At 44.4% G+C, this 27,413-nt stretch overlaps 1 protein-coding gene across 2 annotated transcripts in view; it reads right to left on the reverse strand.

Annotated features, from left to right (window-relative positions):
* Nucleotides 1-2,319: 2,319 nt before the first annotated feature.
* Col4a4 (collagen type IV alpha 4 chain) overlaps nucleotides 2,320-27,413 on the reverse strand; it is a 120,131-nt gene continuing 95,037 nt past the window's right edge. The window contains exons 38-48 of one of the 2 annotated variants that reach the window (XM_087904817.1): nucleotides 26,413-26,484; nucleotides 24,884-25,012; nucleotides 24,678-24,791; nucleotides 23,088-23,243; nucleotides 22,227-22,334; nucleotides 21,025-21,033; nucleotides 17,699-17,824; nucleotides 12,527-12,643; nucleotides 11,939-12,127; nucleotides 7,834-8,120; nucleotides 2,320-7,495 (exon numbers count right to left, since the gene is read on the reverse strand). In XM_087904817.1, the coding sequence (XP_087760943.1) occupies nucleotides 7,226-7,495; nucleotides 7,834-8,120; nucleotides 11,939-12,127; nucleotides 12,527-12,643; nucleotides 17,699-17,824; nucleotides 21,025-21,033; nucleotides 22,227-22,334; nucleotides 23,088-23,243; nucleotides 24,678-24,791; nucleotides 24,884-25,012; nucleotides 26,413-26,484 (1,577 nt within the window). In that variant the 3' untranslated portion in view covers nucleotides 2,320-7,225. Of the gene's footprint in view, nucleotides 7,496-7,833; nucleotides 8,121-11,938; nucleotides 12,128-12,526; nucleotides 12,644-17,698; nucleotides 17,825-20,182; nucleotides 21,034-22,226; nucleotides 22,335-23,087; nucleotides 23,244-24,677; nucleotides 24,792-24,883; nucleotides 25,013-26,412; nucleotides 26,485-27,413 lie in introns of those variants that run through there. The other variant, XM_087904814.1, reaches the window with a different exon arrangement.

Here is a 27,413-nt window from a genome sequence, read left to right on the forward strand (position 1 = left end):
GCGGCGGGAAGCGGCCCACCGCTCCTACTACACTCAATGTCCTTTAATTATGGCTAGAATCCACTTATGAGTGAGTACATACCATATTCCTCTTTTTGGGTCTGAGTTACCTCACTCAGTAAAGCGTTTTCTATTTCCATCCATTTGCATGCGACCTCAATCTTAATCTGACCACATTGAACCTGATAGAAGAGAAAGTGGGAAATAGTCTACAAAACAAGGGCACAGGAGACCACTTCCTAGGTAGAACCTAGCACAGACAATAAGAGCAACAATGAATAAATGGGACCTCCTGAAACTGAGAAGCTTCTGTAAAGCAAAGAACACTGTTATTAAGACAAAAAGGCTACCTACTGATTGGAAGAATATCTTTACCAACCCCTCATCAGACAAAGGTCTGATCTCCAAAATATACAAAGAACTCAAGAAACTGGACACTAAAACTCTAATTAACCCAATTAAAAAATGGGGGTACTGAACTGAACAGAGAATTCTCAACAGAAGTTCGAATGACCAAAAGACACTTAAGGTCATGCTCAACCTCCTTAGTGATCAGGGAAATGCAAATCAAAACAACTTTGAGATACCATCTTACACCTGTCAGAATAGCTAAAATAAAAAATACCAAATGGTAGCCTATGCTGGAGAGGATGTGGAGTAAGGGGAACACTCATCCATTGTTGGTGGGAATGCAAACTTGTGCAGCCACTTTGGAAATCAGTGTGGCGGTTTCTCAGGAAACTGGGAGTCAACCTACCTCAGGACCAGCAATTCCACTCTTGGGAATATACACAAGAGATGCCCTATCATAGTACAAAAACATTTGTTCAACTATGTTCATAGATGCACTATTTGTAATAGCCAGAACCTGGAAACAACCTAGGTGCCCTTCAATAGAAGAATGGTTAAAGAAGGTGTGGAACATATACACATTGGAGTTTTACTCAGCGGTAAAAAAACAATGACATCTTGAATTTTGCATGCAAATGGATGGAAATCCATAGGTGTTGGGAATCCAAACTCAGATCCTCTTGTTTATGCCACAGGCGCTTTACCAACTGAGCCGCATCCACTCTTGTTATGCGTTCTAAAGAAAACTGGTCTTTCTGAGACCAGAGCAACATTGTATCACCCATTTTAAATATTCCCCACGTTTAACAAAAACTTAGGCCAAGAATACCCATTTCTAGCAGCGTGTACTGTTGTGGTTTGGATATGAAGTGCCCTGTGTGCTCGCCCTCTCACCCTTCAGGCTGATGTGTTGAAGCCTTGTGATGCTGATGAGAAGCAGTGATTTTCAGGGGTGGAGCCTAGTTGGAGTGAGCAGGCATGTGCTTGGAGACTGTGCTGCTCTGGACCACTCTTGGTCACTCAGTCTGTTTCCTGGCCACCGTGAGGCGAGCAGCCTCTGCTCCGCACTCCCACAGCGTGAGACTCTGCTATACACCTCCGTTAATCCAGCAAAGCTTGGACGGAAGCTGAGTTCAAATAAACTCTCGTTCTCAATTGTTTCTCTCAGGTGTTTGATGTCAGTGATGAAAAACTCGCTAGCACAGGGAAGTTACAAGTCCCAGTATCTTACCCTGGTTGTCTCTACAGTTGGCCTTCACACCTTCAGCCTTTTAAATTGTCCCGGAAGTAGGCAGCCTCATCTTGCTTAACTCACATGACAACTGAGGTCTGTTGAGGGCTGAGACTCATACTGCCTATTACCAGTGATTGATTCGACCCTCTTGCCTGAGGCCTGGTTTTCTTTCTTTTCTCCACCCAACACTGAATAGAGAAGTATGCTTTGTATATAGCCTCAGAATCTCACTCTCCCCAGCCTTGACTCTTCCTTCTGGCAAATCCACCTTATTTCCCCCACTCAGCCAGTTCTGAGGACAGATCACATTATAAGGTAAGTTTAAAATAAGGATGGGCACGGTTCTGGGGTGGTAGCTCAGTCAGTGTTTGCCTCGAAAACACGAGGATGAGTTAAACCTTCCAAAATCCACATTAAATAAAGGAAGCCAGGCCTGATGCTGCATGCTTGTAATCCCAGGGTTGAGGACACAGAAACAGGTGGGTACCTGGGGCTTCCTGGCCAGCCAGCTAGCCTACTTGGTGAATTTCAGGTCCATGATGATGCTATCCAAAAAAAAAAAACAAAAAACAACAAGGTGGATGGCACCTGAGGAGCAACAATTTAGGGCCTCTAGCCTACATATGCACAGCACACACATACACACAACATCATACATACATACATCCACCTATAGAACACATAAAAGGAAACCCACTTTGGTTTAAAAGAAAATACATTCATCAAGACAGTGGTTTTGGAAGCCATCACACAATTTTATATATAATGAACCATATCAGAAGTGACAATACAGAAAATATTTATGAGTCAACAGTAGATCGGGCATCTTGCAAAAGTTGCATGGTCAAAACTTCTTTCTCTAAAATGATAGCTTAGAGAAAGTGATGCAGTTTATCAAGTGTATTTCACATTGTCCCAATAAATCATTAAATATTTAAGCACCATAAGGTTCAAGCATTTCCCATGGATGTGGCACCTACGCGCCCTGTTTTAACTGCGTTATGCAGAGTTTCTTGTGAATGGCAGAATTGTAGAATGCTGAGTTTTTTGATGTCAATTGTTTGGTCCCTGCAGACCTTACTCATAATGTCCCTGCAGGAAATTGTGATAACTTTTTGTGGTACAATAACCAAGAACTGAAATAAAGAAGCATTCCCAAAGATGTTAAGAGCTGCCTAGGTATGAATAATTCTAGCCAGTAATTCATATGCCCTGGGAGAATCAACATGTAATTTTATTTTGGGTCAGAAGGGAGACAAGAAATAGTTTTCATATTGAATACCTTATTTTAAATAGACGATGTGATGATAATTGGTGCATGGTGGCTGCTATGCACTAGGTGGGTAATAATCCAACTTTAATTTTCAACATGAGTGTAATGTCCTAACTTATAGATGAGGGAAATTGAGCAGAAATCACCCATGGCAGCAGAATTGGGAAGGGACACATCTGGGTTGAAACCTAGGTCCAACCACAGGTCCTCCTTTGCCCACGCTTCTTACAGCCAGCTATACCAAGTAAAAGAGACAGCTGTTAAACTATTCCAGTGGTCCGGCAGGACCCTTGGTCACAAAGGAGAGCCATCTGTTTTGCGGTAACCTGCAGGAAGTGCAAAAGGAACATTTCGATGAAGTCCAAGTCTCCTGTGTATTCTGCTGATGTTTTCTAAGCACTCAAAACATACATGGACTTCGTAGATGCAACTTGGTACCAAGAAGTCTTTAAATCATGAGAGAATACAGATTGCAGCCTGAGCCGTCATGCTCTTTCAGTGAAGGATCTTCTTTCTGCCAACTCTCTGAGCAAACCTCATTTCTGACTTCAGCTCATAGAAAAGTAATTAAAAAGGGTCAGTGTTGGTTGACTGGTGTTGTGTTAATAATTGTAGTAAGAGCTTGTGGGTGTGTGGGAATGTTTAATGTTTTGATATTCTGAAGCAAGAAAGGCTTATTATGCTGGGCTCCCTTTTACCAATGATATCTTATATGCAGAGCTGAACATGAAAGGTCTAATAAGGTCTAGAAAATTGTCACTGGATGACAGAGTTGAGTCAATAATGGGCACATTCATATGCTAACAGTGGACATCCGAAGACGAGCACAGCATGGTCCCTGTCCCACAAGGGCTTCAGTTATTAACCAGGGAAGGAAAGGGGTGTGCTAATATATTAGAGGAGGGGGATGGAGAGCAGACAGCCCCCCAAGTCTCTGGGAAATTCATACACCTACACTAGTCTACTGTACTAGGATAAACGTGTGTCCACCCAGCCAATGGACCCAAGGGAGAGCATCGATGCTGGAGAGAGGAACCAGAGACACAAAGAAACTGAGTGCTTCGCAGATCTGTGTGCAGCTCAGGCTCACGAGAGATGCTCGCAGACACAAGCCTCACAGTTCACGCTGGACTTTCACCCCCTGTGAAGTCATTTGGACTTCATAGGCAGTGTGGTCATTGTGGATTTTAAGCCAAAAGATAACAAAATCTAATTTGGGTGGAATTTAGAGGATGGCCGGGTTTCCAGACTGGAGCTATCTCCTGTGAGAGGCTAGGTGGAAAGCTGTGTGTGATGTAAGAAGCATGGAGGGGGTAGTAGCCCCCACAGAAATGGGGATGTTTCAGCCTGGGGAACAGACCACAGGCACCATGGACACCTGCCTGATGGAAAGGTTCCACTTACCAAGAATGAGGACCCAGAAAGAAACACTCAGTCCATGTTCTAGCATGGGGCCTCCAAGTAATTCCCATTAGGGATCTAAGCACATTCCAGCCAGACAAGGGCGGAGGTTCTAAAAAAGAGGTTTAGATAAGACCATCACAGTAATGGGTTAGGATGACTACAAAGCTTTGTTCGTGTTCCCCGCTGAGCAAGGCTGTTCCAAAAACATTGATATATAGCCAGGTGGAAAGAGAAATAGTAACTTTAACATAACACGCTCTTCTGTCCCAAGAATGTTTTTCCTATTGTTTTGCCCTTTTGGACCATTTCAAAATACATTTCTGATCCATGCCATATTCAGAGAAGAGCTGTGGAATCTATACTTTGAATTGTTTCATGGTTTCTATCTCAGGGAGCTAAACTGTCCTCCTGATTCAGCCAGTCCTAACTTATTTAAGAAAAGTGTTAATATCCTAACCGCAAAGTTGAAGGGTTTGTGTTCTAATGATTCACCTGTTCCCCTCATCTCTTCCTGAAACCTGTTCGCAGACCAAGTTCATCATGAACTATCAGGAGGCCTTGTTTGGGGTGATAGATAAAGATTCTGGAAACACAAGAGTAATGCAAATAAAAAAGAAGTGGGCTTCAATTTCAGACACTCAAAATATTCAGCACGGATAGCATGAACTCAAAATCAAATAGGTCAATAGGAAACATTCTGCTATATTAAGAAAATGTTTCATGTTAAAATAGAGATCTTCAGCCCTGGTTACGTAGTGAATTCCAGACGAGGATGAAACAATATCAACCATGTCTTCAATAACAAAACAAAAAAACCAGGTTTCTTTATTAAAAAAAAAAAAAAAGAAAGACAGAAAAAGAACAAACAGAGAAAAAAAAGAAAAGAAAAAAGGCTGAACTCCTAGCACTTTGGAGTTTCCAGGAAATTGCCAAGATTTTGAAGCCAGCATGGAGTTTTGTAGTGAGTCCGGGGCCAAGCTGGACTCCAGACTGAGGCACTAGCTTTAGAAACAATAAAATAAAATAGACATTATTGACCAGAAAGTTCTCTTAAGCTGCCCTCCCACAGGAAGCCTACAACAAAAACGCTAAATGTATTCTGTATAAAGGAGCCCGTCGTTGACCAAAGGATGGCAAGGAAAACATGTCTTAGAAACGTTTTCCTGTTTACCTTTGTTTTCAATTCTGTGTGTGCATATGTGTCTGTGGGTGGGTATTTGCATGTGTACGGGAGTTGCCCATGTAGGCTAGAGAGGCACTGGAGTTATGGTGACCACGAGACACCTGACCCGGGTGCTAGGAACCGAATTCAGATCCTGCGTGACAATGGTAAGTGCTCTTAACTACTGAGCCATCTCTCCAGGCCCGGAAACAAAATTTTAATTGAGTTTTTCTTTCAAGTATTCTTAAGTGCCCTGAAAAGTGAGCTCGGGCATGAGTGTCACCCTCAGGGGAAAATCCTTTCTTCTATTAAAATGCCAGTTTTACTCTAGCTGGGGAAGGTGAGTTTCAGGGTGGGGGAAAATAGTCTTTTCTAGCAAGGCTTTCTATTCGTGATTTGTAGTGGTCCCTGACTGAGTAGCCAGCAGACCCTTCGGTATGCAGAAACATCACTGCGAATTGACACGGATCCTGCAGGAGCTGCTGAGGTCCAGCGTCAAACAGCTGTCTCGCCATGATGCTAATACAATATAAAGAATGTTTGAAAATTGGCAAAAACGGATGCTCCCATTAAAAAAAATAATCACAGGAGCTCAAAATTCAGATTGGATATATCGCCTTTGTTTCTGTTCAAGAGAGCCCCATGCCTTCCTAGTGGGGTGACCCTGACATAAATGAATCTTCTTACCTAAGTTTAATTAAGCCAGCCCTTAATTTTCTCCCAAGTGCATAATGATAGCCCTGTCACTTCAGGAGCCAGTAGCCATTATGCGTGTGGAGGAGGAGCCTCGCGGGTTCTCCTGGGGAGGAGAGCCAGAGGCTTTGTACCAGCCTCCGGATTGCCTGAGTAAGCCCCATGTGGCTTCAGTGCCATTAGCAGAAGGACACTCTGGCCCCCGACTGGGGAAAAGTAGTCTGTTTGCAGGTTCCCTGGGATGGGGAGTCGATTTTTGTGAATCACTACCTTAATATTCATTAATAGCTTTTAGGCTTCTAATCCCTTATTGAATATATTTTTTCTATAATTCCTACTTTTCAAAGGGGTTGCCAAAGTAGGCATTTCTATTCTCTGTAAAATGCAGGAGAGAACATAATGTTTTATATTCGTCCGTGAAGTGTTTATGCTAATGTCGAGGCCCTGGAATACAGGACTGCAGGCCTTCCTGGCAAAATGACTCATTCTGCTTTGAAATGAACTGCTAATGTTGGCAGTGCAGAGAGGCTGTTTTTCTATTCTTCCTCCTTTTTTAAAAACCTCTTTGGGCCATGGTCCCACAATTATTTAAAGTGCATGGTTAAAAAGAATAGATTATAATAGATTAGAGAGGAAATCATTTTGAAACATTGAAAAATCTCTGCTACATAGCTTCATTTGTTGGCCTATTTATACTGTTCCTATAAAAATCTAGCCAGAAGCCCAGTGGATTACAGAGTAATTGACTTCAGTTGTCTGAGACGCTATCAACCAATGAATGAAGTCTTCAGTCATATATAATCTGGTCTTTGTCATTCACTTGTTTTTCTGGGAATTAACACATGTTCAAATAAAACCTGTTCTTTTATCATCTCAATAAAAGGGGAATGTGTGGGTTTCATCTGGATTGGTGGGGGCCAAACAAATCCACGTGTGCAGCGTTCGCTTGATCTGTAGGAGGAGAAGGAGGGCCCGTGGAGGAGCCACGCTGCGACAGGGCATGGCTGAAGGAGACGGGAGAGAGCACCACTGAATTTGCTACAGTAGTTGGGGCATCTTTTCCTCCACAGAAGTCTCTCTTGATGCCCGTTTGCATGTTTTGAGTCCTCTAGCTGTTTTGACTTCGCAGGCAGACCTGGCACCGGCTGATTTTCTGGCGCTGGGCCTGAACTTCTTTTAAGGTGACCGGTGACGGGCTAGAGGAAAACTGCCGGTCTGGGCTCACCGTGGTCAGCCAGAAGCTGTATTTATTGGCGAAAAAGTGACAGGTTCCCTGTCGGCCCTGGCATTCCAGGAATGGTGCAGCTCTGAAGTCCTCTAGACAGCTTCCAGGTGACATGAGGGCCTGCCCTCCTCCTTGGTCTCCAGCTCCAGTGTGCTACCGAAACAAAAATGAGGAGTTAAGGCTCAGCCAATTTGAAAATTCTTACATCACTCAATAAAGAGCAACTTAAATCTGCTGAGGTGTACTAAGAAGTGTTTGGGGTGACTATGTAAAATGGAGCCAATTTCACTGATGGCTAAAGTAAATCCATCTTCTGCCAAACTTATCAAAGAATAGTGAATGAGAAAAAAAATTTAAAATAATAGTGAAGGCCTTGTAGCTCAGCAAGCTATAGTCCGCACTGGCCTGGACGACCTTGTGTCCTCTGGTGTCTACACAGTACACAGAACTACCATCTAGACAGGAATAAGATTCAGGGATAGGAGACTCACCATCAGGAATGAGTATCCGATCCAGAGGCTCCTCCACCCCCGTGGACATGGTGGAATGGATTGGTCCTGACTGTGGACCGCCACTGCCTGGGCTGGGGCCTCACACACAGCGCAGCGGCTGATGTAAGGGCGGATCTCTTCCTCTGAGAGTGGCATCATGGGAAGAGGAGCCGCACTGGCCAACCAGTAGGACCTGTCATTTCTCTGGGCATAGTGGCACACTTGGTGAATGTTGCAGTAGGCAAAGGGCAGTGTGCTAAACACGGGAAGACAAGACCCCGCCAAACCTTAGAAAGAAGAAGATACACAGTCTATGAGCAGCCTGTTGTGTGCAAGCAGCCAGTGACTCCCACAGGTGACGTTTATAGACACCTGCTATGATCTACTTGTTGGGAAGCTCCACCCAGCCCCACTCCTCCCATTTCAGACCCCGCCCCTGAGAAAGCCCGCCATCAACAGCTCCTCCTCTGGACGGTCTCAAGACCGCCTACAGACTACTTAAGACCCTGCCCACAGATCTGCCACATGTACTCTTGTGTTCTGTCTCCTGCCTTCCTGAGAGCCACCGGGGAGTGCTCGGCTCTGCCTTGTCCTGTTTGTTAAACCTGCATTTATTAATTCGGTTTAACTTGGCTTATTGTGTCTCTGGTGGAGGAACTCGGCAACCAGGGATCCAGTACCTATCTATCACTATGGAAAACCACGGCAGAGTCCATAGCCACTTGGGCCACCTCCCTGATCTGTGGACCAGCCTCCATCTACACATCCCTCTCTCTGGAGACCAACAGCCCACCAAGGGCTAGAGATGAGCACAGACATGTCGTCTTCTCAGTACAAAGAGCAAACAGAGGGCAGCAGATGAGGCAGAGAAGCCCTGTGAATGAGAGATGTGGGTTGCCTGAACCTCCCAGAAAGATGACTGGAACTTTATTCTAAACTGGGTTACCCAATGTGAAAATTTTGGGTTTGGAGACAGTGGCGATCTTTCAAAGGAGAAGATGCTGAGATGGAGAGATCCATAGGCACAGAGTGTCTGGCTCGGAGCTCAGCAGAGGCATGTGGGAGCCAGGAGAATGCATCTATGTGACTTCATCTCCAGGTATGTGGAGAGAATTCAAACCATAGGGTGTTGGCTTTGGCAATCATGTTAAGAGGCTTGGATTTTGCTCAGGGGTTCAACAGAGATAGCTGTTTTGCTTATAGGGTAAGAGAAGAACCCGATATTAGAAAGGAAAGGAGAGAAAGCAGGTTCGAGATAAACACTCCTCCTTCTTTCGCCTGTCCTTAAAGAACCTAGGCATCTAAAGAAGGAATGGACATGGCAGTACCAAGAGGAAGATAAAGATGGCCATCTGCACAGCTGCTACCCATAAGCCTGACACACTGTCACCCCTTAACTGGTGACGGACCAGTCTAGTGAAGGCAATAAGACCCACCCAGCTGCCCATATTGGTACACACTTTCTGCCTCCACCATCCCTGCCACTGTTCTCATATTCCTTGACACTAGGTCCTGCTGCATATAAATCTGCTGTTGGATGATGGGGAAGGAACACAGAGGGCTGATGCTTAAAGTTCTGCAATTCCCCAAACAAAACAGAACGGGCCTGAGATCCAGCACTGGCCGCTGCTCTAGCATGTACCCAGCAAGTTCTGCTTGCAACCAGCCCATCCATAAATGTGGGAGCTCAGTATGCCCAATTAAATAATTTCTATTTAGTCGCAAAAGGTTGCATTCTGTAACAAAGTTACATTTATTCTTTTGCAGAAGAACACTGAAATAAAAAAAAAATATCAAAGCCCATGTCTGTAGTGGGTCATGCCTGTGGTGGCCCATGCCTGCATTGGCCCATGCATGTAGTGGCCTATTGATGTAGGAGATAGTTATTATAAAGGATAAATTAGATATAAAACTTTAGACTCACAAAGATAGGATAGATGATAGGGTATTTTCCTTAATTTTCAAATGTAAATGGATTAAATATTTGTAACTATAATTCTTGCTTGATAACTGTTTTGTATATGCAATTTTACTGTGCTAAAGTTAAAATCTTTTTTTTAATTAGATGAAAAAGGAGAAATTATGTGGGATGTCCATATATATATACACATATATATATACACGTATATATGTGTATATATGTATATATATGTATATGTGTGTGTGTGTGTGTGTGTGTGTGTGTGTGTGTGTGTGCGTTGCTTTTATTGGCTGATAAATAAAGGTGTTTCAGCCAGTGGCTTAGCAGAGTAAAGCCAAGCAGGAAATCTGAACAGAGATATAAAGAGAGAGTATGTGGATTCAAGGAGATACCATGTAGCTGCCAAAGATGAAGGATGCTGGAACCTTTCAGGTAAGTCACAGCCTGGTGGGAATATACAGATTAATAGAAATGGGTTAATTTAAGATGTAAGAGCTACAAGTCCAAATGCATCAAAAACCTCAACATAAAACAAACCACACAACCTCATAGAAGAGAAAGTGGGAAGGACACCTGAACGCATTGGCACAGGAGACCACTTCTTAAATATAACCCCAGTAACACAGACATTGAGAGCAAAAAAACTTCTGTAAAGCAAAGAATATGGTCAACAAGACAAAACAGTACTACAAAATGGGAAAAGATCTTCACGAACCCCACATCAGACAGAGGGCTGATCTACAAAATATACAAAGAACTCAAGAAATTGGTTATCAAAAGAACAAATAATGCAATAAAAATAATGGCATACAGACCTAAACAGAAAACTCTCAACAGAGGAATCTAAAATGGTTGAAAGACACTTAAGGAAATACTCAACATCCTTAGTCATCAGAGAAATGCAAATCAAAACAATTCTGAGATTCCATCTTACACCTGTAAGAATGGCCAAGATCAAAAACACTGATGACAACTTAAGCTTGAGAGGATGTGGGGTAAAGGGAACACTCCTCCATTGCTGGTGGGAGTGCAAACTGGTACAGCTGCTTTGGATATCAGTGTGGCGATTCCTCAGAAAATTAGGAAACAACCTACCTCAAGACCCAGCAATACCACTTTTCGGTATATCCCCAAAAGATGCTCAATCATATCACAAGGACATGTGCTCAACTAAGCTCATAGCAATATTGTTTGTTATAATCAGAACCAGGAAACAATCTAAATACCCCTCAACCAAAGAATGGATAAAGAAGACATAGTACATTTACACAGTGGAAAAAAAAATAATGACATCTTAAAATTCACAGGCAAATGGATGGATCTAGAAAACATCATATTGAGTGAAGTAACCCAGACCCAAAAAGACAAATATCATATGTACTCATCATAAGTGACTTTTGGACATAAAGCAAAGAAAACCAGCCTACAATTCACAATCCCAGAGAACCTAGACAACAAAGAGGACCCTAAGAAGAGAGACATACACGGATCTAATCTACATGGGAAGTAAAAAAAAAAAAAAAAAAAAAAAAAACAAGATCTCCTGAGAAAACTGGGAGCTTGGGGACTATGGGAGAGGGTAGAAGGGGTGGGATAGGGAGGGGAACAGAGAAAATAAAGCTCAATAAAGACAATTTTTTTAAAAATGCTATGAACTAGCTAGGAAAATGTCTAAGCTATTGGCAAGCAGTTTTGTAATCAGTATAGTGTCTATGTGATTATTTGGGTCTGGGCAGCTGGAAAACGAATGAGCAGTCTCCATTTGCAGCCCAAGTCTGTGGGGCCCCATGCCTGTGGTGCCCCCATGTCTGTGGTGGCCCACAGCTTTAATTCCAGCACTTAGGAAGCAGAGACAGGTTGACTTCTGTGAGTTTGAGGCCAGCCTGGTCTACACAGTTCCAGGTCAACCAGCACTGCATACTGAAAGCATGTGTCAAATAAAATAAAAGTGAGTAATAAGTAGGCAGGTAATAACCAGTCACCAGAATGAGGCTCAGTGGTAGTAACAGGATCGTAGAAATTAGCATGAGAGGGTTGTTTTGTTCCTAAATAGTAATGCCATGGAAGAATAGTGGTTAAGAAGTTGATGCATCTGTAAGGTTAATCCCAGAGTTTTGCTCTCTGAACCATAGCATGGATGGCCCTGTATATCACATGACAGCATCTGTCTTGGTAAATCCATACCTAGATCTTGATTGTGTGCCTTCTCCTGTCCTTCCATGTATAACAGGCTATACCCGGTCCAAAGCCGGGGCATACCCATAGGGCAAGCGGGTTCTTGATCTGTCTGACTGTGGAGAACAAGAAGAAAGCCACTGAGGTATCCAGGGCCAAACCCCTTGGGCCCAGGATCACCAATCGAACCAGGAGGGCCTGCAGAAAGAAAGGAAAAAAAAAAGAAAGAAAAAACAAAGCCCACAATTTAGGGTATTCCATTTCATAAGCATTTTCTAGTTTCAGCATCATGCTTGAACAGAGGGAAGCAGAACACAGCCTGCCTCTCAGAACTGCACCCATAGTCTCTCTGTAGTTCACAGAACACAACTTCTTGGCATAGAGGAGGGGTGTCTTAGAAACCCCTTGCAATGGTTACTAAGGACAAAAACACATCCCTGGTGACAGGGATGTATCGATATAAAATAGAAAACATGAACATCCCTTGGATGCTTTCAGAGCTCATATCCAAGGCAAATCTATTTGTGCATCTGCTTGAGAAGAGGCTGCGAGTGAACACTGCAGTGTCACGGAAAAGGGAAGCAAGGGAAACTCTACCTGGTGCTCCGGGGCAGCCAGACTCTCCAGTGTCGCCTTTGTGTCCTGGAGGCCCAGGAGATCCAGGGAAGCCATCCTGGCCCCTCCTGCCATCCAGCCCAGGCTCTCCTTTGCACCCTGTGGGAAAGTTCATGATGATGGTAGTGAAAACTTCAGCATGTACATCCCATGAACCGCCTCTGGGTTCTTCCCCCCTTGGAGGACATGGAATCTGCCCAAGTGCATGACATCAGCTTATGACCTCCCAGGCAGCATGACGTCAGCTTAGATCTCCCCAAGCAACTGGGGAAACTGAGGTTCTGAAAGGTATGGCAAATTGATATTAGTTCCACCATGATCTGGTAAAGGGCTATAGCCCTAGACCAGGGAGGTGTTGAGAGGGATGTTATTCCATTTTCTTTTTTTGTTATTAGTGTTGTTGTTGCTTTTAGAAGATGTTGAACAAGTAATAGTTTTATAATCAAGCATTCTTTCAAGATGATGTTTTTAAAATCTGGATGAAAGAGTGAGTCAAATTTAACAGAATTCCTTTTGTTGGTTGTATTTGGTTGGTTGGTTAGCTGATTGGTTGGTTTTGTAGACAGAGGGTTTCTCTGTGTAGCTCTGGTTGTCCTGGAATTTGCTCTGTAGACCAGGCTGGCCTCAAACTCAAATCTGCCTGCTTCAGCCTCCCAAGTGCTGGAATTAAAGGCATGTGCCACCACCCCCAATTTAGGATTAAGAATGGCTTCTTATCAAGGGTTTGGGATATGCTGGTTTCAAGTTAACTCCTTTGTGTGAATTATCAACTGAATCTTCCAGTCTACCCTTACTCCAGAGGAAGAGAGAAACCTCTGCAGGCATGGCATGCACACGTGGACTAGCCAGGGAGCAAAGGCAGAGATGGTGTCCCTTAGTCTCCCACCCCACCTCTTGACAAGCTGCAGATGCATCCTCGTGGAACTTGGCACAACTGCACTGTTCTTACAGGGTGTTTTAAGTGTTTGGCTTCCCTTTTCTTCTTTCCAGTTCCTTAAATGTAGTTTCTATGGGGTCATAGTAGCAGCTCATCATGTTTGTGGGTGTTTATGCTAAATCGTTTAACTGAATTACTTACTATCCCTCTTCGTGTTTCTAGCCCCTACTTGTTATCTCCTTCCTTGAATTAGCTCATTACGGGCTGATGTGTGCCACTTCTCTTCCAAATTCGTAGTGAATTCCTAACTCCCAGCACCTTAGAGTGTCTATATTTGGCAACGATGTCTCTAAAGATATGATCAAGGCACTAACAAGGCTCTAAAGGCGGGTAAACCCAATCTGGTTGGGATCTTTACAGGAAGAGGGAGACGCTGCTACCAGGAAAGAAACCTCAAAAGAAACCAAACTCATGGCTACCTTGATCTCAGACTTGCCCACCACAACAGAGGGGTGGAGTATTTGTGTAGATCTGCTCATTCCTTATGACTGCCAGAGCAAACTGAAACATCATTTAAGACTGGCCCATTCACCCAAAGGAGGACCGACCAGAGTTCAGATTCCAGCACCCATATGGGGCGACTCGCAAACACCTGCAACTCCTGCCTCCTTAGGAGGATGAGGGGGTCACTTTACTGGTCTTTCTTCTGGCCTCCTGCCTCCTTAACACCATGATGACAAAGCTGAGAGATGCTCCCCCAGACCTACAGAAGAGACGGGCTTTACCGTTGACAGGGGAGAACATAGAAAGTAGAGGGACCCACCAAAGACACTGTCCAAATCCTGTGCCGTCAACCACAACCCAGCCCTGAAGAAAGATGCCGGGTCTGGGACTGGGAAGCTAGTAATATCGGGGAGGGGGGCAGACATCATTTCCTTCGCTGCACTGCTCTAAGATGCTCCTCTTCCTCCCCACCTGCACCCCTGCTGCCCCAGTTTAGGCTCTGGCTGGGTTTTTAACTTTTGCTCCAGTAACTGACTAGCTGAGAACACCCTGGAATCCAATCTTCCTTGTCAAGCAGGCCTGAACAATTCCCAGCCACACAGGTGTTTCTGCTTTTGAGGCAGAAACCCAAAAGAGTCCAGAACAGCAGCCTTCAAATTTGGCCTTAAGTCAGCATCTGTCACCATGGGTTGGCCCAGATTCAGAGAATCCGCATTTCTGGCACGTTCCCACATGGTGCTGATGCTGCTGTTATTGGGGAATCACATTTTGGTAACGACTGCTTCTAGACTTCGAAGTTTACAGCTCATTCTAGCAATGAACTTGATGGTATATTTTGAAAACCCTGTATTTCTGCCTAGTTTATGCTTCTCCTGCTCTTTTTTGTAATTTTTGTTCTTATTTCTGCCTGTTCTTTTTTCTAGAAACCAATTTAATGTTTTACACCCAACCAACCTTTTTATGTTCGTATGTGTGTTTATGTGAGCACACACATGCATATTTGTGTGTGTGTGTGAGGGTGGGTTACATGCATATTCAGGTGTCCACAGAAGGCAGAAGAGTGGATGGATTCCTCAGAGCCAGAGTTGCGGGTGTATGTGAGCTGCCCGATCTGAACTCTTATCCTCAGAAGTGAGCAGCAAGCTCTTCACAACTGAATCATCTCTCTAGCCTCCATCTGCCAACTCTCAACACAAGAAATGGCACTCAAGGTGCTTGTAGTAAGGAAACAATGCCTATAGCAGCTATAACAAAGAGATTTACCACTTATTCTGTCACTGTCACTTGGTGACATCAGACCATCAATGACAGCTAATTCATCATCAGCCTCTTGGACATGAGGACACCTGACAGAGTACCTGGAGTCAAGTTCTGAGTGTCCCTTGCTAGCCGTCACACGTCCTCTCTGGTCTAATCAGAGATGCTCAAGTAGGAAATATTCATCACCCAGACAAACAGACATACTAGTGAAAAAGTGAAGCCACCTTAAATCCATTTAAGGTGGCCCGGAACAGCAGCACTCAGAATTCTTAGAAAAAATGGATCTTGAAGCCCTCTCCGCATATGACAAGACAGGAAATCTAGGCTGAGGCCAGCAATCTGTGTTTTTAAAAGCTCTCCAGGGAGGAGGGGTGAAGGAAGGGATCTGGAAGTCCCATAAGGCTTGAAATTCCAGGCTTTAGATGTCCCTCACCCTTCTCTCTACCTCCAGGTTACCCCTGCTAACCTTGGAGACATCGGAGCCTCGTGTCAGTGCCTCTCTTTTCCTTGTCTGTTGCTCCCAGAGCATGGCTTTGTTGGGTTCCTTTATTTCTTGCAGAGTGCTGGCACCAAAGCAATCGATAAATAATTCATGAAAGTGGTGGTTAAATGAATTATGGCACAATCAAACAATGCAATATTCTGCAGCCGCTGCAGACAATATTGTTGGGAAATATGTAATGACACAGAACTAATGGCATGTTCAGAACTGCAGTTGGCAAAACAGCGTGAGAAGACGGACTCTTTAAAACCGTACAGAAATAAGAGGGGACAGAGACACAGTCAGCGGTCCCTCCTAAAACTGTGTTTACTTTCTTTGTTCTTCTTCTTGTTTAAATCCCTATAATCTGTTTTGTGTGAGTGTGTAGGTATGTGTGTATGTGGGTTCCAGTACACACTTGAATGTAGGTGTGTGTGCGTTTACAAACACTTGTGTGTGTGTGTGTGTGTGTGTGTGTGTGTGTGTGTGTGTATACTGATATAGAAACGAGAGATTGGAGGCAAGCATCTTCCTCAATCACCCTCCACTTTATCTTTAGACAGAGTCTCATGGAACCTGACACTTCCTGATTTACCTATTCTGGCTGTGTAGCTAGACCCGTAAGTTCCTACTGTTGTCTTCCTTCCCAGCACTGGAATTATGGGCACCCTGGCTGCACCCAGTGGGTTCTGGGGGATGGAACTGAGCTCCTCATGCTTATGTAGAAAGTACTTTACCAAGTTGGTGGGGTTGCTGCTCATGCCTTTAATCCAAGCACTCAGGAGGCAGAGGCAGGCAGATCTCTGTGAGTTCAAGACCAGCCTGGTCTATAGAGCAGAGTTCTAGGACAGCCATATCTAAACAGAGAAACCTTGTTTCAAAAAACAAACAAACAAAAAAGGGAGGATGGAGTCAGCCTTTGTCAACAGAGTCATCTCCCTACCCCCAATAAAGTTTTGGGGGTTGTTTGTTTGTTTTTTAACTTCCCTAGAGACTGTCGATAACCATACATCTCCCTCACAAACAGTTCTCAGTGTTAGGTGTTTCTATCTACCAGGGGCCACGTGTTAACATCTGGAAGCATTTCTGGTTGTCACAAGGTAGAGGTCCAATATTCATTTCTAGTGGTAGAGGCCAAAGACACGTCACAACACCCCACAGTGAGGGGCCCTTCGCAAAACAGATCCCAGGCTGCTATGGTCTCTAGGATTGCAGGAAACCAACGGACACAACATTCTGGTCTCATTCCACGCCTTTTGGCCCTGCACTAGAAAGAACCGTGTCACAACCAGGCTGTGGAGGAAGCAAGAAACGGGTCGGTTCCCAGCCTCCCTTCTGATCCTTTGCACACAGATGCTGAACTCGAAGATGCTACAATGGGTCCAAAGGGGGCTGTGCCTTCCAGAGCCCAGCACTCCCTAGCTCAGCACAAATTACCCAAGGTGGGCAGGATGTCCAAGAAGAAAATAAACTCCACAGAGAATACTGTTTGCCAGCACAGAATGGTTTTTGTACTAACGAGGGTTCTTCCACCCTGACAGTGACTGACCAGTGCTTGTCAGGTCAGTTCTGGGCACAGTGCAGCCACTGCCAAAATTCAGAACCACTTGCCCTGTTCTCTTCCTCCATCATCTAAGTGGCTCCTGTCCTTTTCTTGTCTCATCAACTGTTTCTGCTCCACTGGTTCACAACCCAGTCTTTTTTTTTTCTTTTTCTTTTTTTTTTCTGTCTGTTTTGGACGTTTGTTGTTCAAAACAAAACCACCTACTCTGAAGTGCTATGGGGTTTCCAAATACATCCTCCAAGAGCTGGGCAAAGCTAAACAATTTAAATAGGAGCTCAACACAAGAAGAGGAAGACTGTATGGATCTAGAATCCAAATCCCTTTGTGTTGACACACAAAAACGTAAAAGAGGAAGACCGTTTCCACAGATTAGCCACCGTGAGTTGATTAGAGTCCTCTTGAAAAAAACAATATCACAAAACACATAGGTTTTTATTTTGACAGTGAACTCAGAGAAGAAATTTATACCTGGTCCAGGGGGGCCTCTCTCTCCAGGGAGTCCCATAGCTCCCTCTGGTCCTCTGGGGCCTGGCACTCCGGGAAGTCCTGGGATCCGAGGACAGGAATCCAGGTCGGCAGGAGGCCCCGGTTCACCTGCAATTGGAATCACCGCTGTATAAATGGGTTCCCGTGCTTATGAACCAGCTCCTCCTACATTCTCCAGTGAGGGACGGATTCCTGACACGGCACTAAAACCTTAGCGAGAATCTTCGACAGTCCAGTGTAAGTTCCGCAACGGTGGGAACTTGCCCTGCTCCCTGTGGGGACCCTCACAAACCTTCTAGAAAGCCTTTGTGGATTAAGCGACTGCTGGAGTCAGAGACGGACAACCAATGAGAGCAGAAACAGAGACTACTCACTCTTGGCTGAGGTAGCAATACTTTGATGTCCTTCAAGGGATTTTCAACCTTTGTTCCATATTTTACTAGTGAGCTAGGCATAGACTTCACTGCAAGAGGAAGGGACTAGGGGTCCCTAGAGGTCGGCTTAGCGTGTTCCTAATTCATTATACTGGAACCAGGTGGATTCACCTAGTATTGGTTTCCTCTATGTGAGTCAAGATGGCCAGAGGCTCCCGTGCACTGGGTTTTTCAGTCTTGAATAAATGTTGGAATGATCTACAGGGGTAACAAAATAGACTGTTACCCGCCACCCTCCAGAACACTGTGGTCCTCGGCAGCCTCAGCTGTGCCCTCAACTTCAGGCTTCATAAACCCAGCTACAAGGGATTTTCAATCATTTTGCAGATGGAACACCTGGAATTTCTGAGGTGAACCCCAAGGCTTGGTCTGACTTTAATTCTTCGGGTGGTTCCAGGGTCTGCCAGTGCTGAGGAGCACCAATACTGAGCTGACTGCAGATGGGCACATTGGGACCATCTGCCAGTTAGTCAGAAAGCAACTTCTGAATCGGGAGATGTGAGCTAGACTCTGATGTGTGCCTTTCTAGCACGTTCCCAAGCAAGGTGAATTGTGCTGGTCAAGCATTCTGACCTGGAGAACCACGGCACTGGGGGGCTAACACTCTCTTAACTTACTGCTTGTATTCACATCGAGGCAGGCCGCTCCCCAAAGCCTCAGTCAGTCACTCTGGAACACCCCACGGGGGCTAGAAATACCACTGAGCAGTACCGAGAACAGCGAAGAGACACCAAAGGCCTTGTGTCTCAGGGCCTGTGCCGAGCGCTTCATCACTCCGTTCCTTGGACAACCATGCCACGGGCTGTGCTTTCAGACTATCCCAGGTAAGAAAACCCCAGGGATACATTACATATTTATAGTTACACAGTCCAGATGTTGTCCAAACTACACTCCAGAAGGCAGTGGATCCAAATGTACCTACCTAACCAACACGTCAACTTATCGTTCTGCCACAAGCTTGCTCTCTGTCTCTAAATTTCTCTGTGTCTGTGTTTCTATTGTCTCTGTCTCTGTCTGTCTGTGTCTCTGTGGGTCTGTCTGTGTCTCTGTCTGTTTCTCTCTCTCTCTCTCTCTCTCGGTGTGTGTGTGTGTGTGTGTGTGTGTGTGTGTGTGTGTGTGTGTGATGTGGACCCATGTTCTACCATTGGGTTACATCCACAGCCAAAGAACTCTCAGTATGTGTGTAGTAAATTCTAATTAAAGAAATGCTAAAAAACCACACCATTTGGTTAGTTACAATTTTCTCAAAGTTCATGCAAATGTGCATAATGGTTTTAAATAGCGAGAATGAAGGAACAAGACTCTGAGGAACTCTGGCCATGACCACCGAGTAGCGAACCACACAATACTCTCTGTGCCTTTGCAGAATGGACCTGAAGTCTTTAAGCTACTTGGGACTGAACCTTTCATAAAATATGGCATGAAATTATAAGCATCACAGGCCAAGAAAAATTTTCAGAATATGTCCAGTTTAATGTAAAATTGGACTTTGCTGCAAGGCTACTGAGAGAGATACACAGGAATGTCTCCTGTTTTTCCGGGATAAACTGGACCTTTCCAAGAAGAGGCCAAGTCGGGGGAGCTTGGCTGATTCGCTTTCTGTTGTTTGTTTTAGTTGTTTTGGCTTTTTGAGGTAGCATCTCCTTATATAGTCAATGGCAATTTGGATCAAACAATCTTCCTGCCTCATTCTGCCAAGTGCTAGTATTACAGAGGTTTGACACCTCGCCCCTCTTTTGATTGGACTTTAGTTACGGACTGAAATATTATCCTTAAATGAATTTAAACTTACCACACAGAGAGGGCAGAAATAAAAATTCAACATCTCACTGTAATTTTAAATTATGAATATTTAAAATAGTATAATTTTTAAAAAAACTTTTCTTCCTGTTTTTCTTTACCTTTTGATAATGTAGGAGCTGAAAGAAGGTAGGTAAACACATCTCTTCTAGAATACCTAAAGTAAGTTATGGGTCTGTTTTCAGGGCAATTTCTTTGGGGTAATAATAAATACCTGGAAAGAATAAATGCATATCTTCATAATTCATTTATTTTTCCTCTTTTTGTTTTTTGAGGTGAATTGGGCTTACAATTTTCTTTTCATTGTATTGTGTGGTGTTTGATTGCATGTATGTCTATGCGTCATGTACATGCCTGGTGCCTGTGGTTGCCAGAAGAACAACATATTCCCTGGAATTAGAGTTACGAACAATTGTGAGCTGCCATGTGGATGTTAGAAATCAAACCCGGATCCTTTGGAAGAGCAGCCAGTGCTCTTAGCTCCTGAGCCTCTCTACAGCCCCCTTTTGGTGGACTTTTGAGAAAAGGTCTCATTCTATAGCCCAGGCTAGCCTGGAAGACATGGTAAATCCTCCTGCCTCAGCCTCCCAGTGCTGGGATTACATACATGAACCACCACCACCACCCGTGCCTGCTTTTCACATAAATTTGTTCTTGAAAATGGACTTGCCTCTTCGTGGGTGTAAGGGCCCATCTTTTAGTAATGTTGATGTTGCTCATTTTGGAGGCGTTGTATATGTTTCCATTGAAGGAACCCTAGGAGGAGCTGCACTATTGTGGGTTGGAGCATCCAACAATGAGAGAACTGCTAAGCTGAACTCTTGTAACTGAGCTGGAGTTCTGTGAGCCGTGGGCCTCTCTCACCTCGACAACTTCTAATGAGGGCCACCGCCAGGACCCTAATATGAGATTGCTATGGCTGCAAAGTAGCCAAGACATTAAAACGATGACGCCAGAAGCCCCACCTACACAAAATTGCAGCAGCTTAACTCACAAACACGACGGAAAGGGAAAACGCAGACATGACAAGCAAACAGAGTCAGGGGAGATTATCCACTTCACTGCAACTCCTACCTCTGCAGCCTGAAGAGATCCAACGCCGAAATGCGAAACGAGGCGACGGTTTTCACGTGGTGAAGAGAAAATTGAGATTTGTGAGGGAGGACAGAAGTGAAACCAATGGCTGAGAGCACAAATAATCATTTGGGGGAGCATCAGCGACAAGCAGAGTGACAACGCCGTATTTACATAAAGCATCTGCATCATTGTGATTGACAGAAGCCGTTATGATTTCGCACTAATGGAGTGTTCGTCTTCACAAGGACTTGAAATGAAGCTCTCTTGAGGGGCTGACAATGCTGGCTGATTTTCTATGGTGAATGTGTCCCGAATGAGTGTACATAGGAATTATGGCACTTAAAGGCTTCTGAAAATTCTGTATTCATTTGTCACGTTTCATAGATGATATGCACAGAAAGGAAGCAGGAAGAATCCCAGTACCAACCCTCTGTCGGGCTGTACTGTGACCCCTGATGAAGCAGGGTGCTGTTTGTGCCACAAACATTGCAAAACATTCTGAATTCTCACTGCATATCTGGGATACTGTTTGGTGATTTATTTTATTTTATTTTTTGGTTTTTTGAGACAGAGTTTCTTTGTAGCTTTGGAGCCTGTCTTGAAACTAGCTCTTATAGACCAGGCTGGCCTCAAACTCACAGAGATCCACCTGCCTCTACTTCCCTTCCCGAGTGCTGGGACGAAAGGTGTGGACTACCACCACCCAGCTTGTTTGGGGGTTTTTAAAGACATTACTTCCACTCACCTTACATGCATGTGTCTGTGTGTCTTTTCTCTTCCCAATTCATCATTAAGGTTACAAAGTATTGGCTACATACTAATTAGATAAAATAACCTTTCTTGCCATAGGAACTAATGTACTTTTCAGAAGATACACATCTATTGAAATCTGGGGGCAAGAAGTAAACACAGAATCCTAACAGTAGTCAAAGCCTCCTTTGTCTCATGGGTGAAAAGCACACAGACATTTATTCCTTTATAAATAATATGTCTGATATCAGATCTTAATTAGTAATTGTATTTGTTCTGAAAGTTTATCAGACATGAGATTTGATGGGGCAGTCTGAAACAAATATATTCTTTATATCAGATGAGCTTAGCTCGAAGCAATGGTCTCTGAAGACTGACCCTCACAGTAACTACTTAAATGGGAGGCTATCTGGGCATGCCTTAGAAGATGACGGTCATCAGAAGCTTACCTGGAGGACCGATGGGCCCTTTTCTGCCTGGAGGGCCAGGTAGTCCCTTCTCTCCAGGTGCCCCAGGAAAACCAGGTGGCCCTGGAGGTCCTGGGAATCCCATTGGTCCTAAAGAAAAGATAATGATGAGGGTATAGCAGGGATGTTACAGTGACTATAACTGTATCTGTATACATCTGGTATCTGTAGAGTTCTGCTCCAAGAAAGAGCAGGGCAGAGTCAGTGTGAGGGAGGTGCTTTGCCTTATTTTGAGACATGGTCCTGCTCTGTAGCTCAGGCTGTCCTGGAAGGCACTATGCAACTCAAGCTGGTCTTAGACTCATGACAATTCTCATGTGTCAGCATCCCATGTATTAAGATTTCACACATGAGCCACCACTATGCCTGTCTAGTTTCACTCCTTAAGTGTGGCTTCTACATTTTTAAACCACATGTGTAAGGTTTCTTAAATTTCTATTGCTCAGTTCTGGTCCAGAAGATATATTCTTTATCTTTTATAGCTTAGCTGTTTGTTTAAGATAGGTCTCATCTACCCTAGGCTAGTCAAGAATTATCTTCGACTCCAGATCCTCCTGCTTCTACCTCCCAAGTGCTGGGATTACAAGAGAGCACCACCACCCAGTCTGACATGCTAGGCATCCAAGCTGGGGCATTCTACCAATTCTGGCCCATGTGTCTTTCTTTCAATTTTTACTCCAGCCTGAGGACTTTTTAGAGGCAGCCAGGACATCTTAGAAATGACATCATTGTTTACAGAAGAAATAGGAATGACCTCACGTGAGGGAAGACGGCACCTCAGACCCTTAGAGTAAGGTAAAGAAGGTCTTCACACACTACCGAACAAACAGCCAACACTCATACCTTTCTGACCATCTTTGCCATCACATCCCGGGGCGCCCTCACACCCTGGAGGGCCTGGTGGGCCTCGGGAACCACGTGGTCCAGGCAAACCACGGTCACCTGGATCCCCTTTCAGAAGGCTGGCATTCCCGGGGGAGCCTGGAGGCCCAGGTGCTCCTGACACAGGGAAGAGGCAAAAACATTCTTTAAGTCAAAGACAAAGGTGAATATTGGTGGCTTGGGAGCGTCTTAGAGAGTTAAATACAGTGATTTGCAAACAAGGCATGTAAAGAATCAGAAAAATAAGAAAATCAACAGTATCAAAAGTGAAATACAAAATGTATGTCATGGGGTCCAAGCCAAGAAAAGCTAGGTTAGTAACTGTTAAACTAAATAGACCTTATTTCTTCTGAACCATTTGGAAAATATCAGCTAACAGTTGATATCTTCAATCATCTAATTGTTTTAACTGGTTGCATGGATGGATAGATGGATGGATGGATGGATGGATGGATGGATGGATGGATGGATGGAGACTGAGTGGAGGGAAGGATGGGTGGGAGGATAGGTGGATGGGTGGTTAAATGGACAGATGGACGGACAGACAGACGGATGGATGGATGGATGGATGATGGATGGAAGGATGGATGGGAAGGACGGTTGGTGGGTATGTGGTTAAATGGACAGATAGATGGCTGGGTGTGTGGATGAGTGTATGTAGTGGGTGAGTGAGTGGATGGTTGGCTGGATAGATGAATGGGTGGGTGGATAAATGTATGGTTAGATGAATGGCTGGGTATATGGGTTGAAGGTTGAATGGATGAATGGGTGGGTAGATGGATAGATGAATGGATGAAATTTTAAGAAAGAAATTGTAGCTAATGAGAAATAAATGTGCCCTCAAAATTATAATCTTACTTTAAAACAAATATCTATGCATAGCAGTGAGCTGATCCCTTATTGTTACTTAGCTTCTGCACTTCCTAGCACAGTTTTTACTCCTTTTATTTTTTTTAATACAATTCCACCCTTACTAAGGTATGTGTCTCCACATAAGAGTTCTATGAGCCAGTGTGAATGTGGCTATCAACAAGGAAGAACCCATGACTGACCTATGCTCTTTATCCGTAGCCTAGACCCACTGAGTCTATGTTTTTTTTTTTTATCTGCTAACAACTTCCATAATCTGGCCCATCTCTGTGCAACAGTGAGAGGGGCAACGGGCACTGCTGGCGGCCCATGTGGGAGCTTTCTGTGGATGTGCCAGGCTCTCTCGGCCTGTGGGCAGGTGCTAGAGAACAAGGAAGCACAGCTCTCTCCTGCTGGGCACTTGCTGCAGGCAGCGTCCATCTAGAGATGGGAAATATCCGGTCCACCTGTGTGTACCCAAGCAGCAACAGTCTGTTGCAGCCGACACAGAAGAGGGAACGGGCTGTGTTCTGGGCCTGGGAGATACTGCTGTCTGTGTTGCTACGCGGTGCATCTCCCTTAATCCATCTGTTCAGTGGGTAGAGCCACTTTGGCATGTCTCAGAGAGATGCTACAGCCGTATCCACCTAGTAGTTTCTAAGGAAGAAACCACTGCCATCCCCTGTCATGAAGTCATCGTACCTCTTGGGCCATCAGGGCCGGGAGGTCCCCAGTCTCCAGGTGGACCTGGATCAGGAATGTCACCTTCAGCAGGTCTTCCTGGAGCACCTATGCGACCAGGTGGTCCTGGTCTCCCTGGGGAAGCACATGTTCATCCGTTAGCCTCATTACAACTGAAATGTTTGGAACCAGTTCTCAGGGAAGGTTAAAAACACGCTGCTTCTTACCTGGGGGTCCTGGGAGGCCTTTTTCTCCAGAAAGGCCTGGGGGAGAAATTCCTGGGCTCCCAGGGTCACCTTTCTCTCCCTTTCGCCCAGGTATTCCCATGGGCCCAGGCGGACCCATTTCATGCAGACCTTATGATAAAAAACAGCACCAGTATTGCATCTATGAATTTATTCCTGTCACCTGAAAAGGACCCACCCCTCAGCAGGAGTACAGCAGAAGAAGTGGTTGGTTCTGCCCAGGGACCAAACTCTGGTTGCAATAATGCTCTAGTTCCTGAGCCCCGTTTCTTGCTTATGACCTATCACACTGACCAACCACAGGTTTGTTTTCTTTTGGGGCTTTGTCCCAAATTTTAAGAAATTTTAGTTTTGAAACAGTTTCACAAAGCAAAAATAAAAACAAACAAAAAAATTAAAGGAGATGATTATGCATAACTCGGAACAAATTGCTTAGAAAATTGCTTAGAAATCTGAGTGGAGACTGGTCTACCATAATTTGGAGCTTCCCATTGAAAGTGGAGAGATTTGGTTTCTTGGAAGGGTTGAATATTTAATAAGACCAATTGAAAGAACCACCAAGCAAATCATAGGTGACCTAAGTTACTTTTTGAATATCCAAAATCCACAAAGATTCTGTCTTTCACCAACAGTAGAGTCACGCCTAGCTGTAAAATCCTTCTTCTAACAAGCATTCAAATTTATGAGTTGGGCTCAACTACTATGTCTGATGTCAGCTATTTTAATGGGAAAAAAATACAATAGATATATTTTAATAGAATAAGCTGAAACATGCAGTTGAAGATTAACCCGTCTGTGATATCAAAAATAACCCCAAGTTGGGTGCTGGAGAGATGGCTCAGCAATTGAGGACACTCGCTCCTTTTCCGGAGGCCCCAAATTTGATTTGAAGCACCCATGTCGGACCACTCACGAATCATGCCCCGTAACTCCAGCTCCAAGGAGAACCAAGCGCTGGGGCTCTCCCGGCACCTGCGCTCACATGCATACAACCCCCACATAGCTGCACATAATTGAGGATAATAAAAATAGATCTTGAAGAAACTCATGGGAAGTGATTCAAACAGTTTTTCTCGATGGTCACAGTAAAGGGATGCCAACACTATTGATTAGATCAGTGTGATTTTAGCGTGACTGCACCCAACATTGTTACACTTAAAAAACAAGCAGTGTACATCTTTTAAAAAAAATAACAAGATTATTTGTTTTTTATAACATCTTGAAATCTGGTCCCATTTCGCAAGAATTCAGAGTATTCAGTAGACAGACCTAAGCAACAACATGAAAAATATTATTAACCATCACTCCTTTGCAGGAGATTTTCTTAAATGTCTTTTTGCCTATAAACCAACCATCCACAGATCGAGAAATAGTTCTAGCACTGTCCCTTTGCTCCACCATTCTTTTCAGTTCACCCCCAGTCCTCACGACTTGAGGAAACACCAGGGAAAGATTCTACTTCATCCCTAGGTCCGTGGATCAAAGTTTCATCATCCGTGGATCTGTCTTACCTGAGGTACCTTTGGCTCCTTTCTCACCCTTGAGACCGTGCAAGCCGTTCAGACCAGGAGACCCGGGGGGCCCTGAAAACACAACACAGGTTCTGTGTCTCAAAGGTTAGGCCAACTATTGATTACTAGTGTCCCTGGTCTGGCTACAGTATGATGCCTACTCCAGGGGAGAGTGAGCCATAGGGAGGAAGCAGACAGATATCACTGTCTGGAGGTCAGCATAGGGACCAGAGACCGGAAGCCAGCCCGAGAGCTTTTCAGCACCAGCATTTGGTGAAGATGTTTTTTTTCCGATGAGAAGACTTAAGAAATACATTTCTTTGGCTTGTTTTGTGACTAACCCATGATGGGAGACAGTCTAGAGTTGTCACATTTGGGTGCAGGAAGTTACCTTTGATTTGATGATGATTAAAAATCTCTTTAGGCAAGGATAGAGATTGGATGACAGTAAACCCAAGCTCGGTGCTTCCCAGTTTGAGTCTTCTTCACTTCCCCTCAGTGTGTTCTGGTCCTAACTCTTTCTAGATGCAGTCATGGTAATGACGCAAAACAGCAGGATGATTTCTGCCGCGGTGTGTAGGGACAGTCTGTTCTCCTTGGTTTTCAGTTGGGCACTGAACAACACTGGGAAACAGACCTGTGGGGCGGGCGAGCTCAGCTCTAGCTATCTCTCTACAGCTATTCCTTTCAGAATTTCCCTGACACTTCCTTACAGCGATGGACTGACTTTGTGGTGGTCTCTGAATTCAAACCTTATGCCTCCGCTGATGTCGGCACACATGGAATTAGACTAGCCAAGAGGCATTTGAGCTATCTGAAGAGACAACTACCAGCCTGACTTGACTTCAGTTACTCTCAGACACATCCAGTGGAAAGTTTTTCTTAGGGTTCTCCATCAGTAGATGCTGAGCTATATTTAATGTTTTCAAACAAGAGTTTTCTACCAGGCAGGCATGAAGTTGAGAACAGGACTGAGGGGGCGGAGAGGTAATAACTGTTGT

Source organism: Myodes glareolus, chromosome 1, assembly GCF_982192425.1.
Source record: "Myodes glareolus chromosome 1, mMyoGla1.1, whole genome shotgun sequence".
NCBI classification, from domain to species: Eukaryota; Metazoa; Chordata; class Mammalia; order Rodentia; family Cricetidae; genus Myodes; species Myodes glareolus.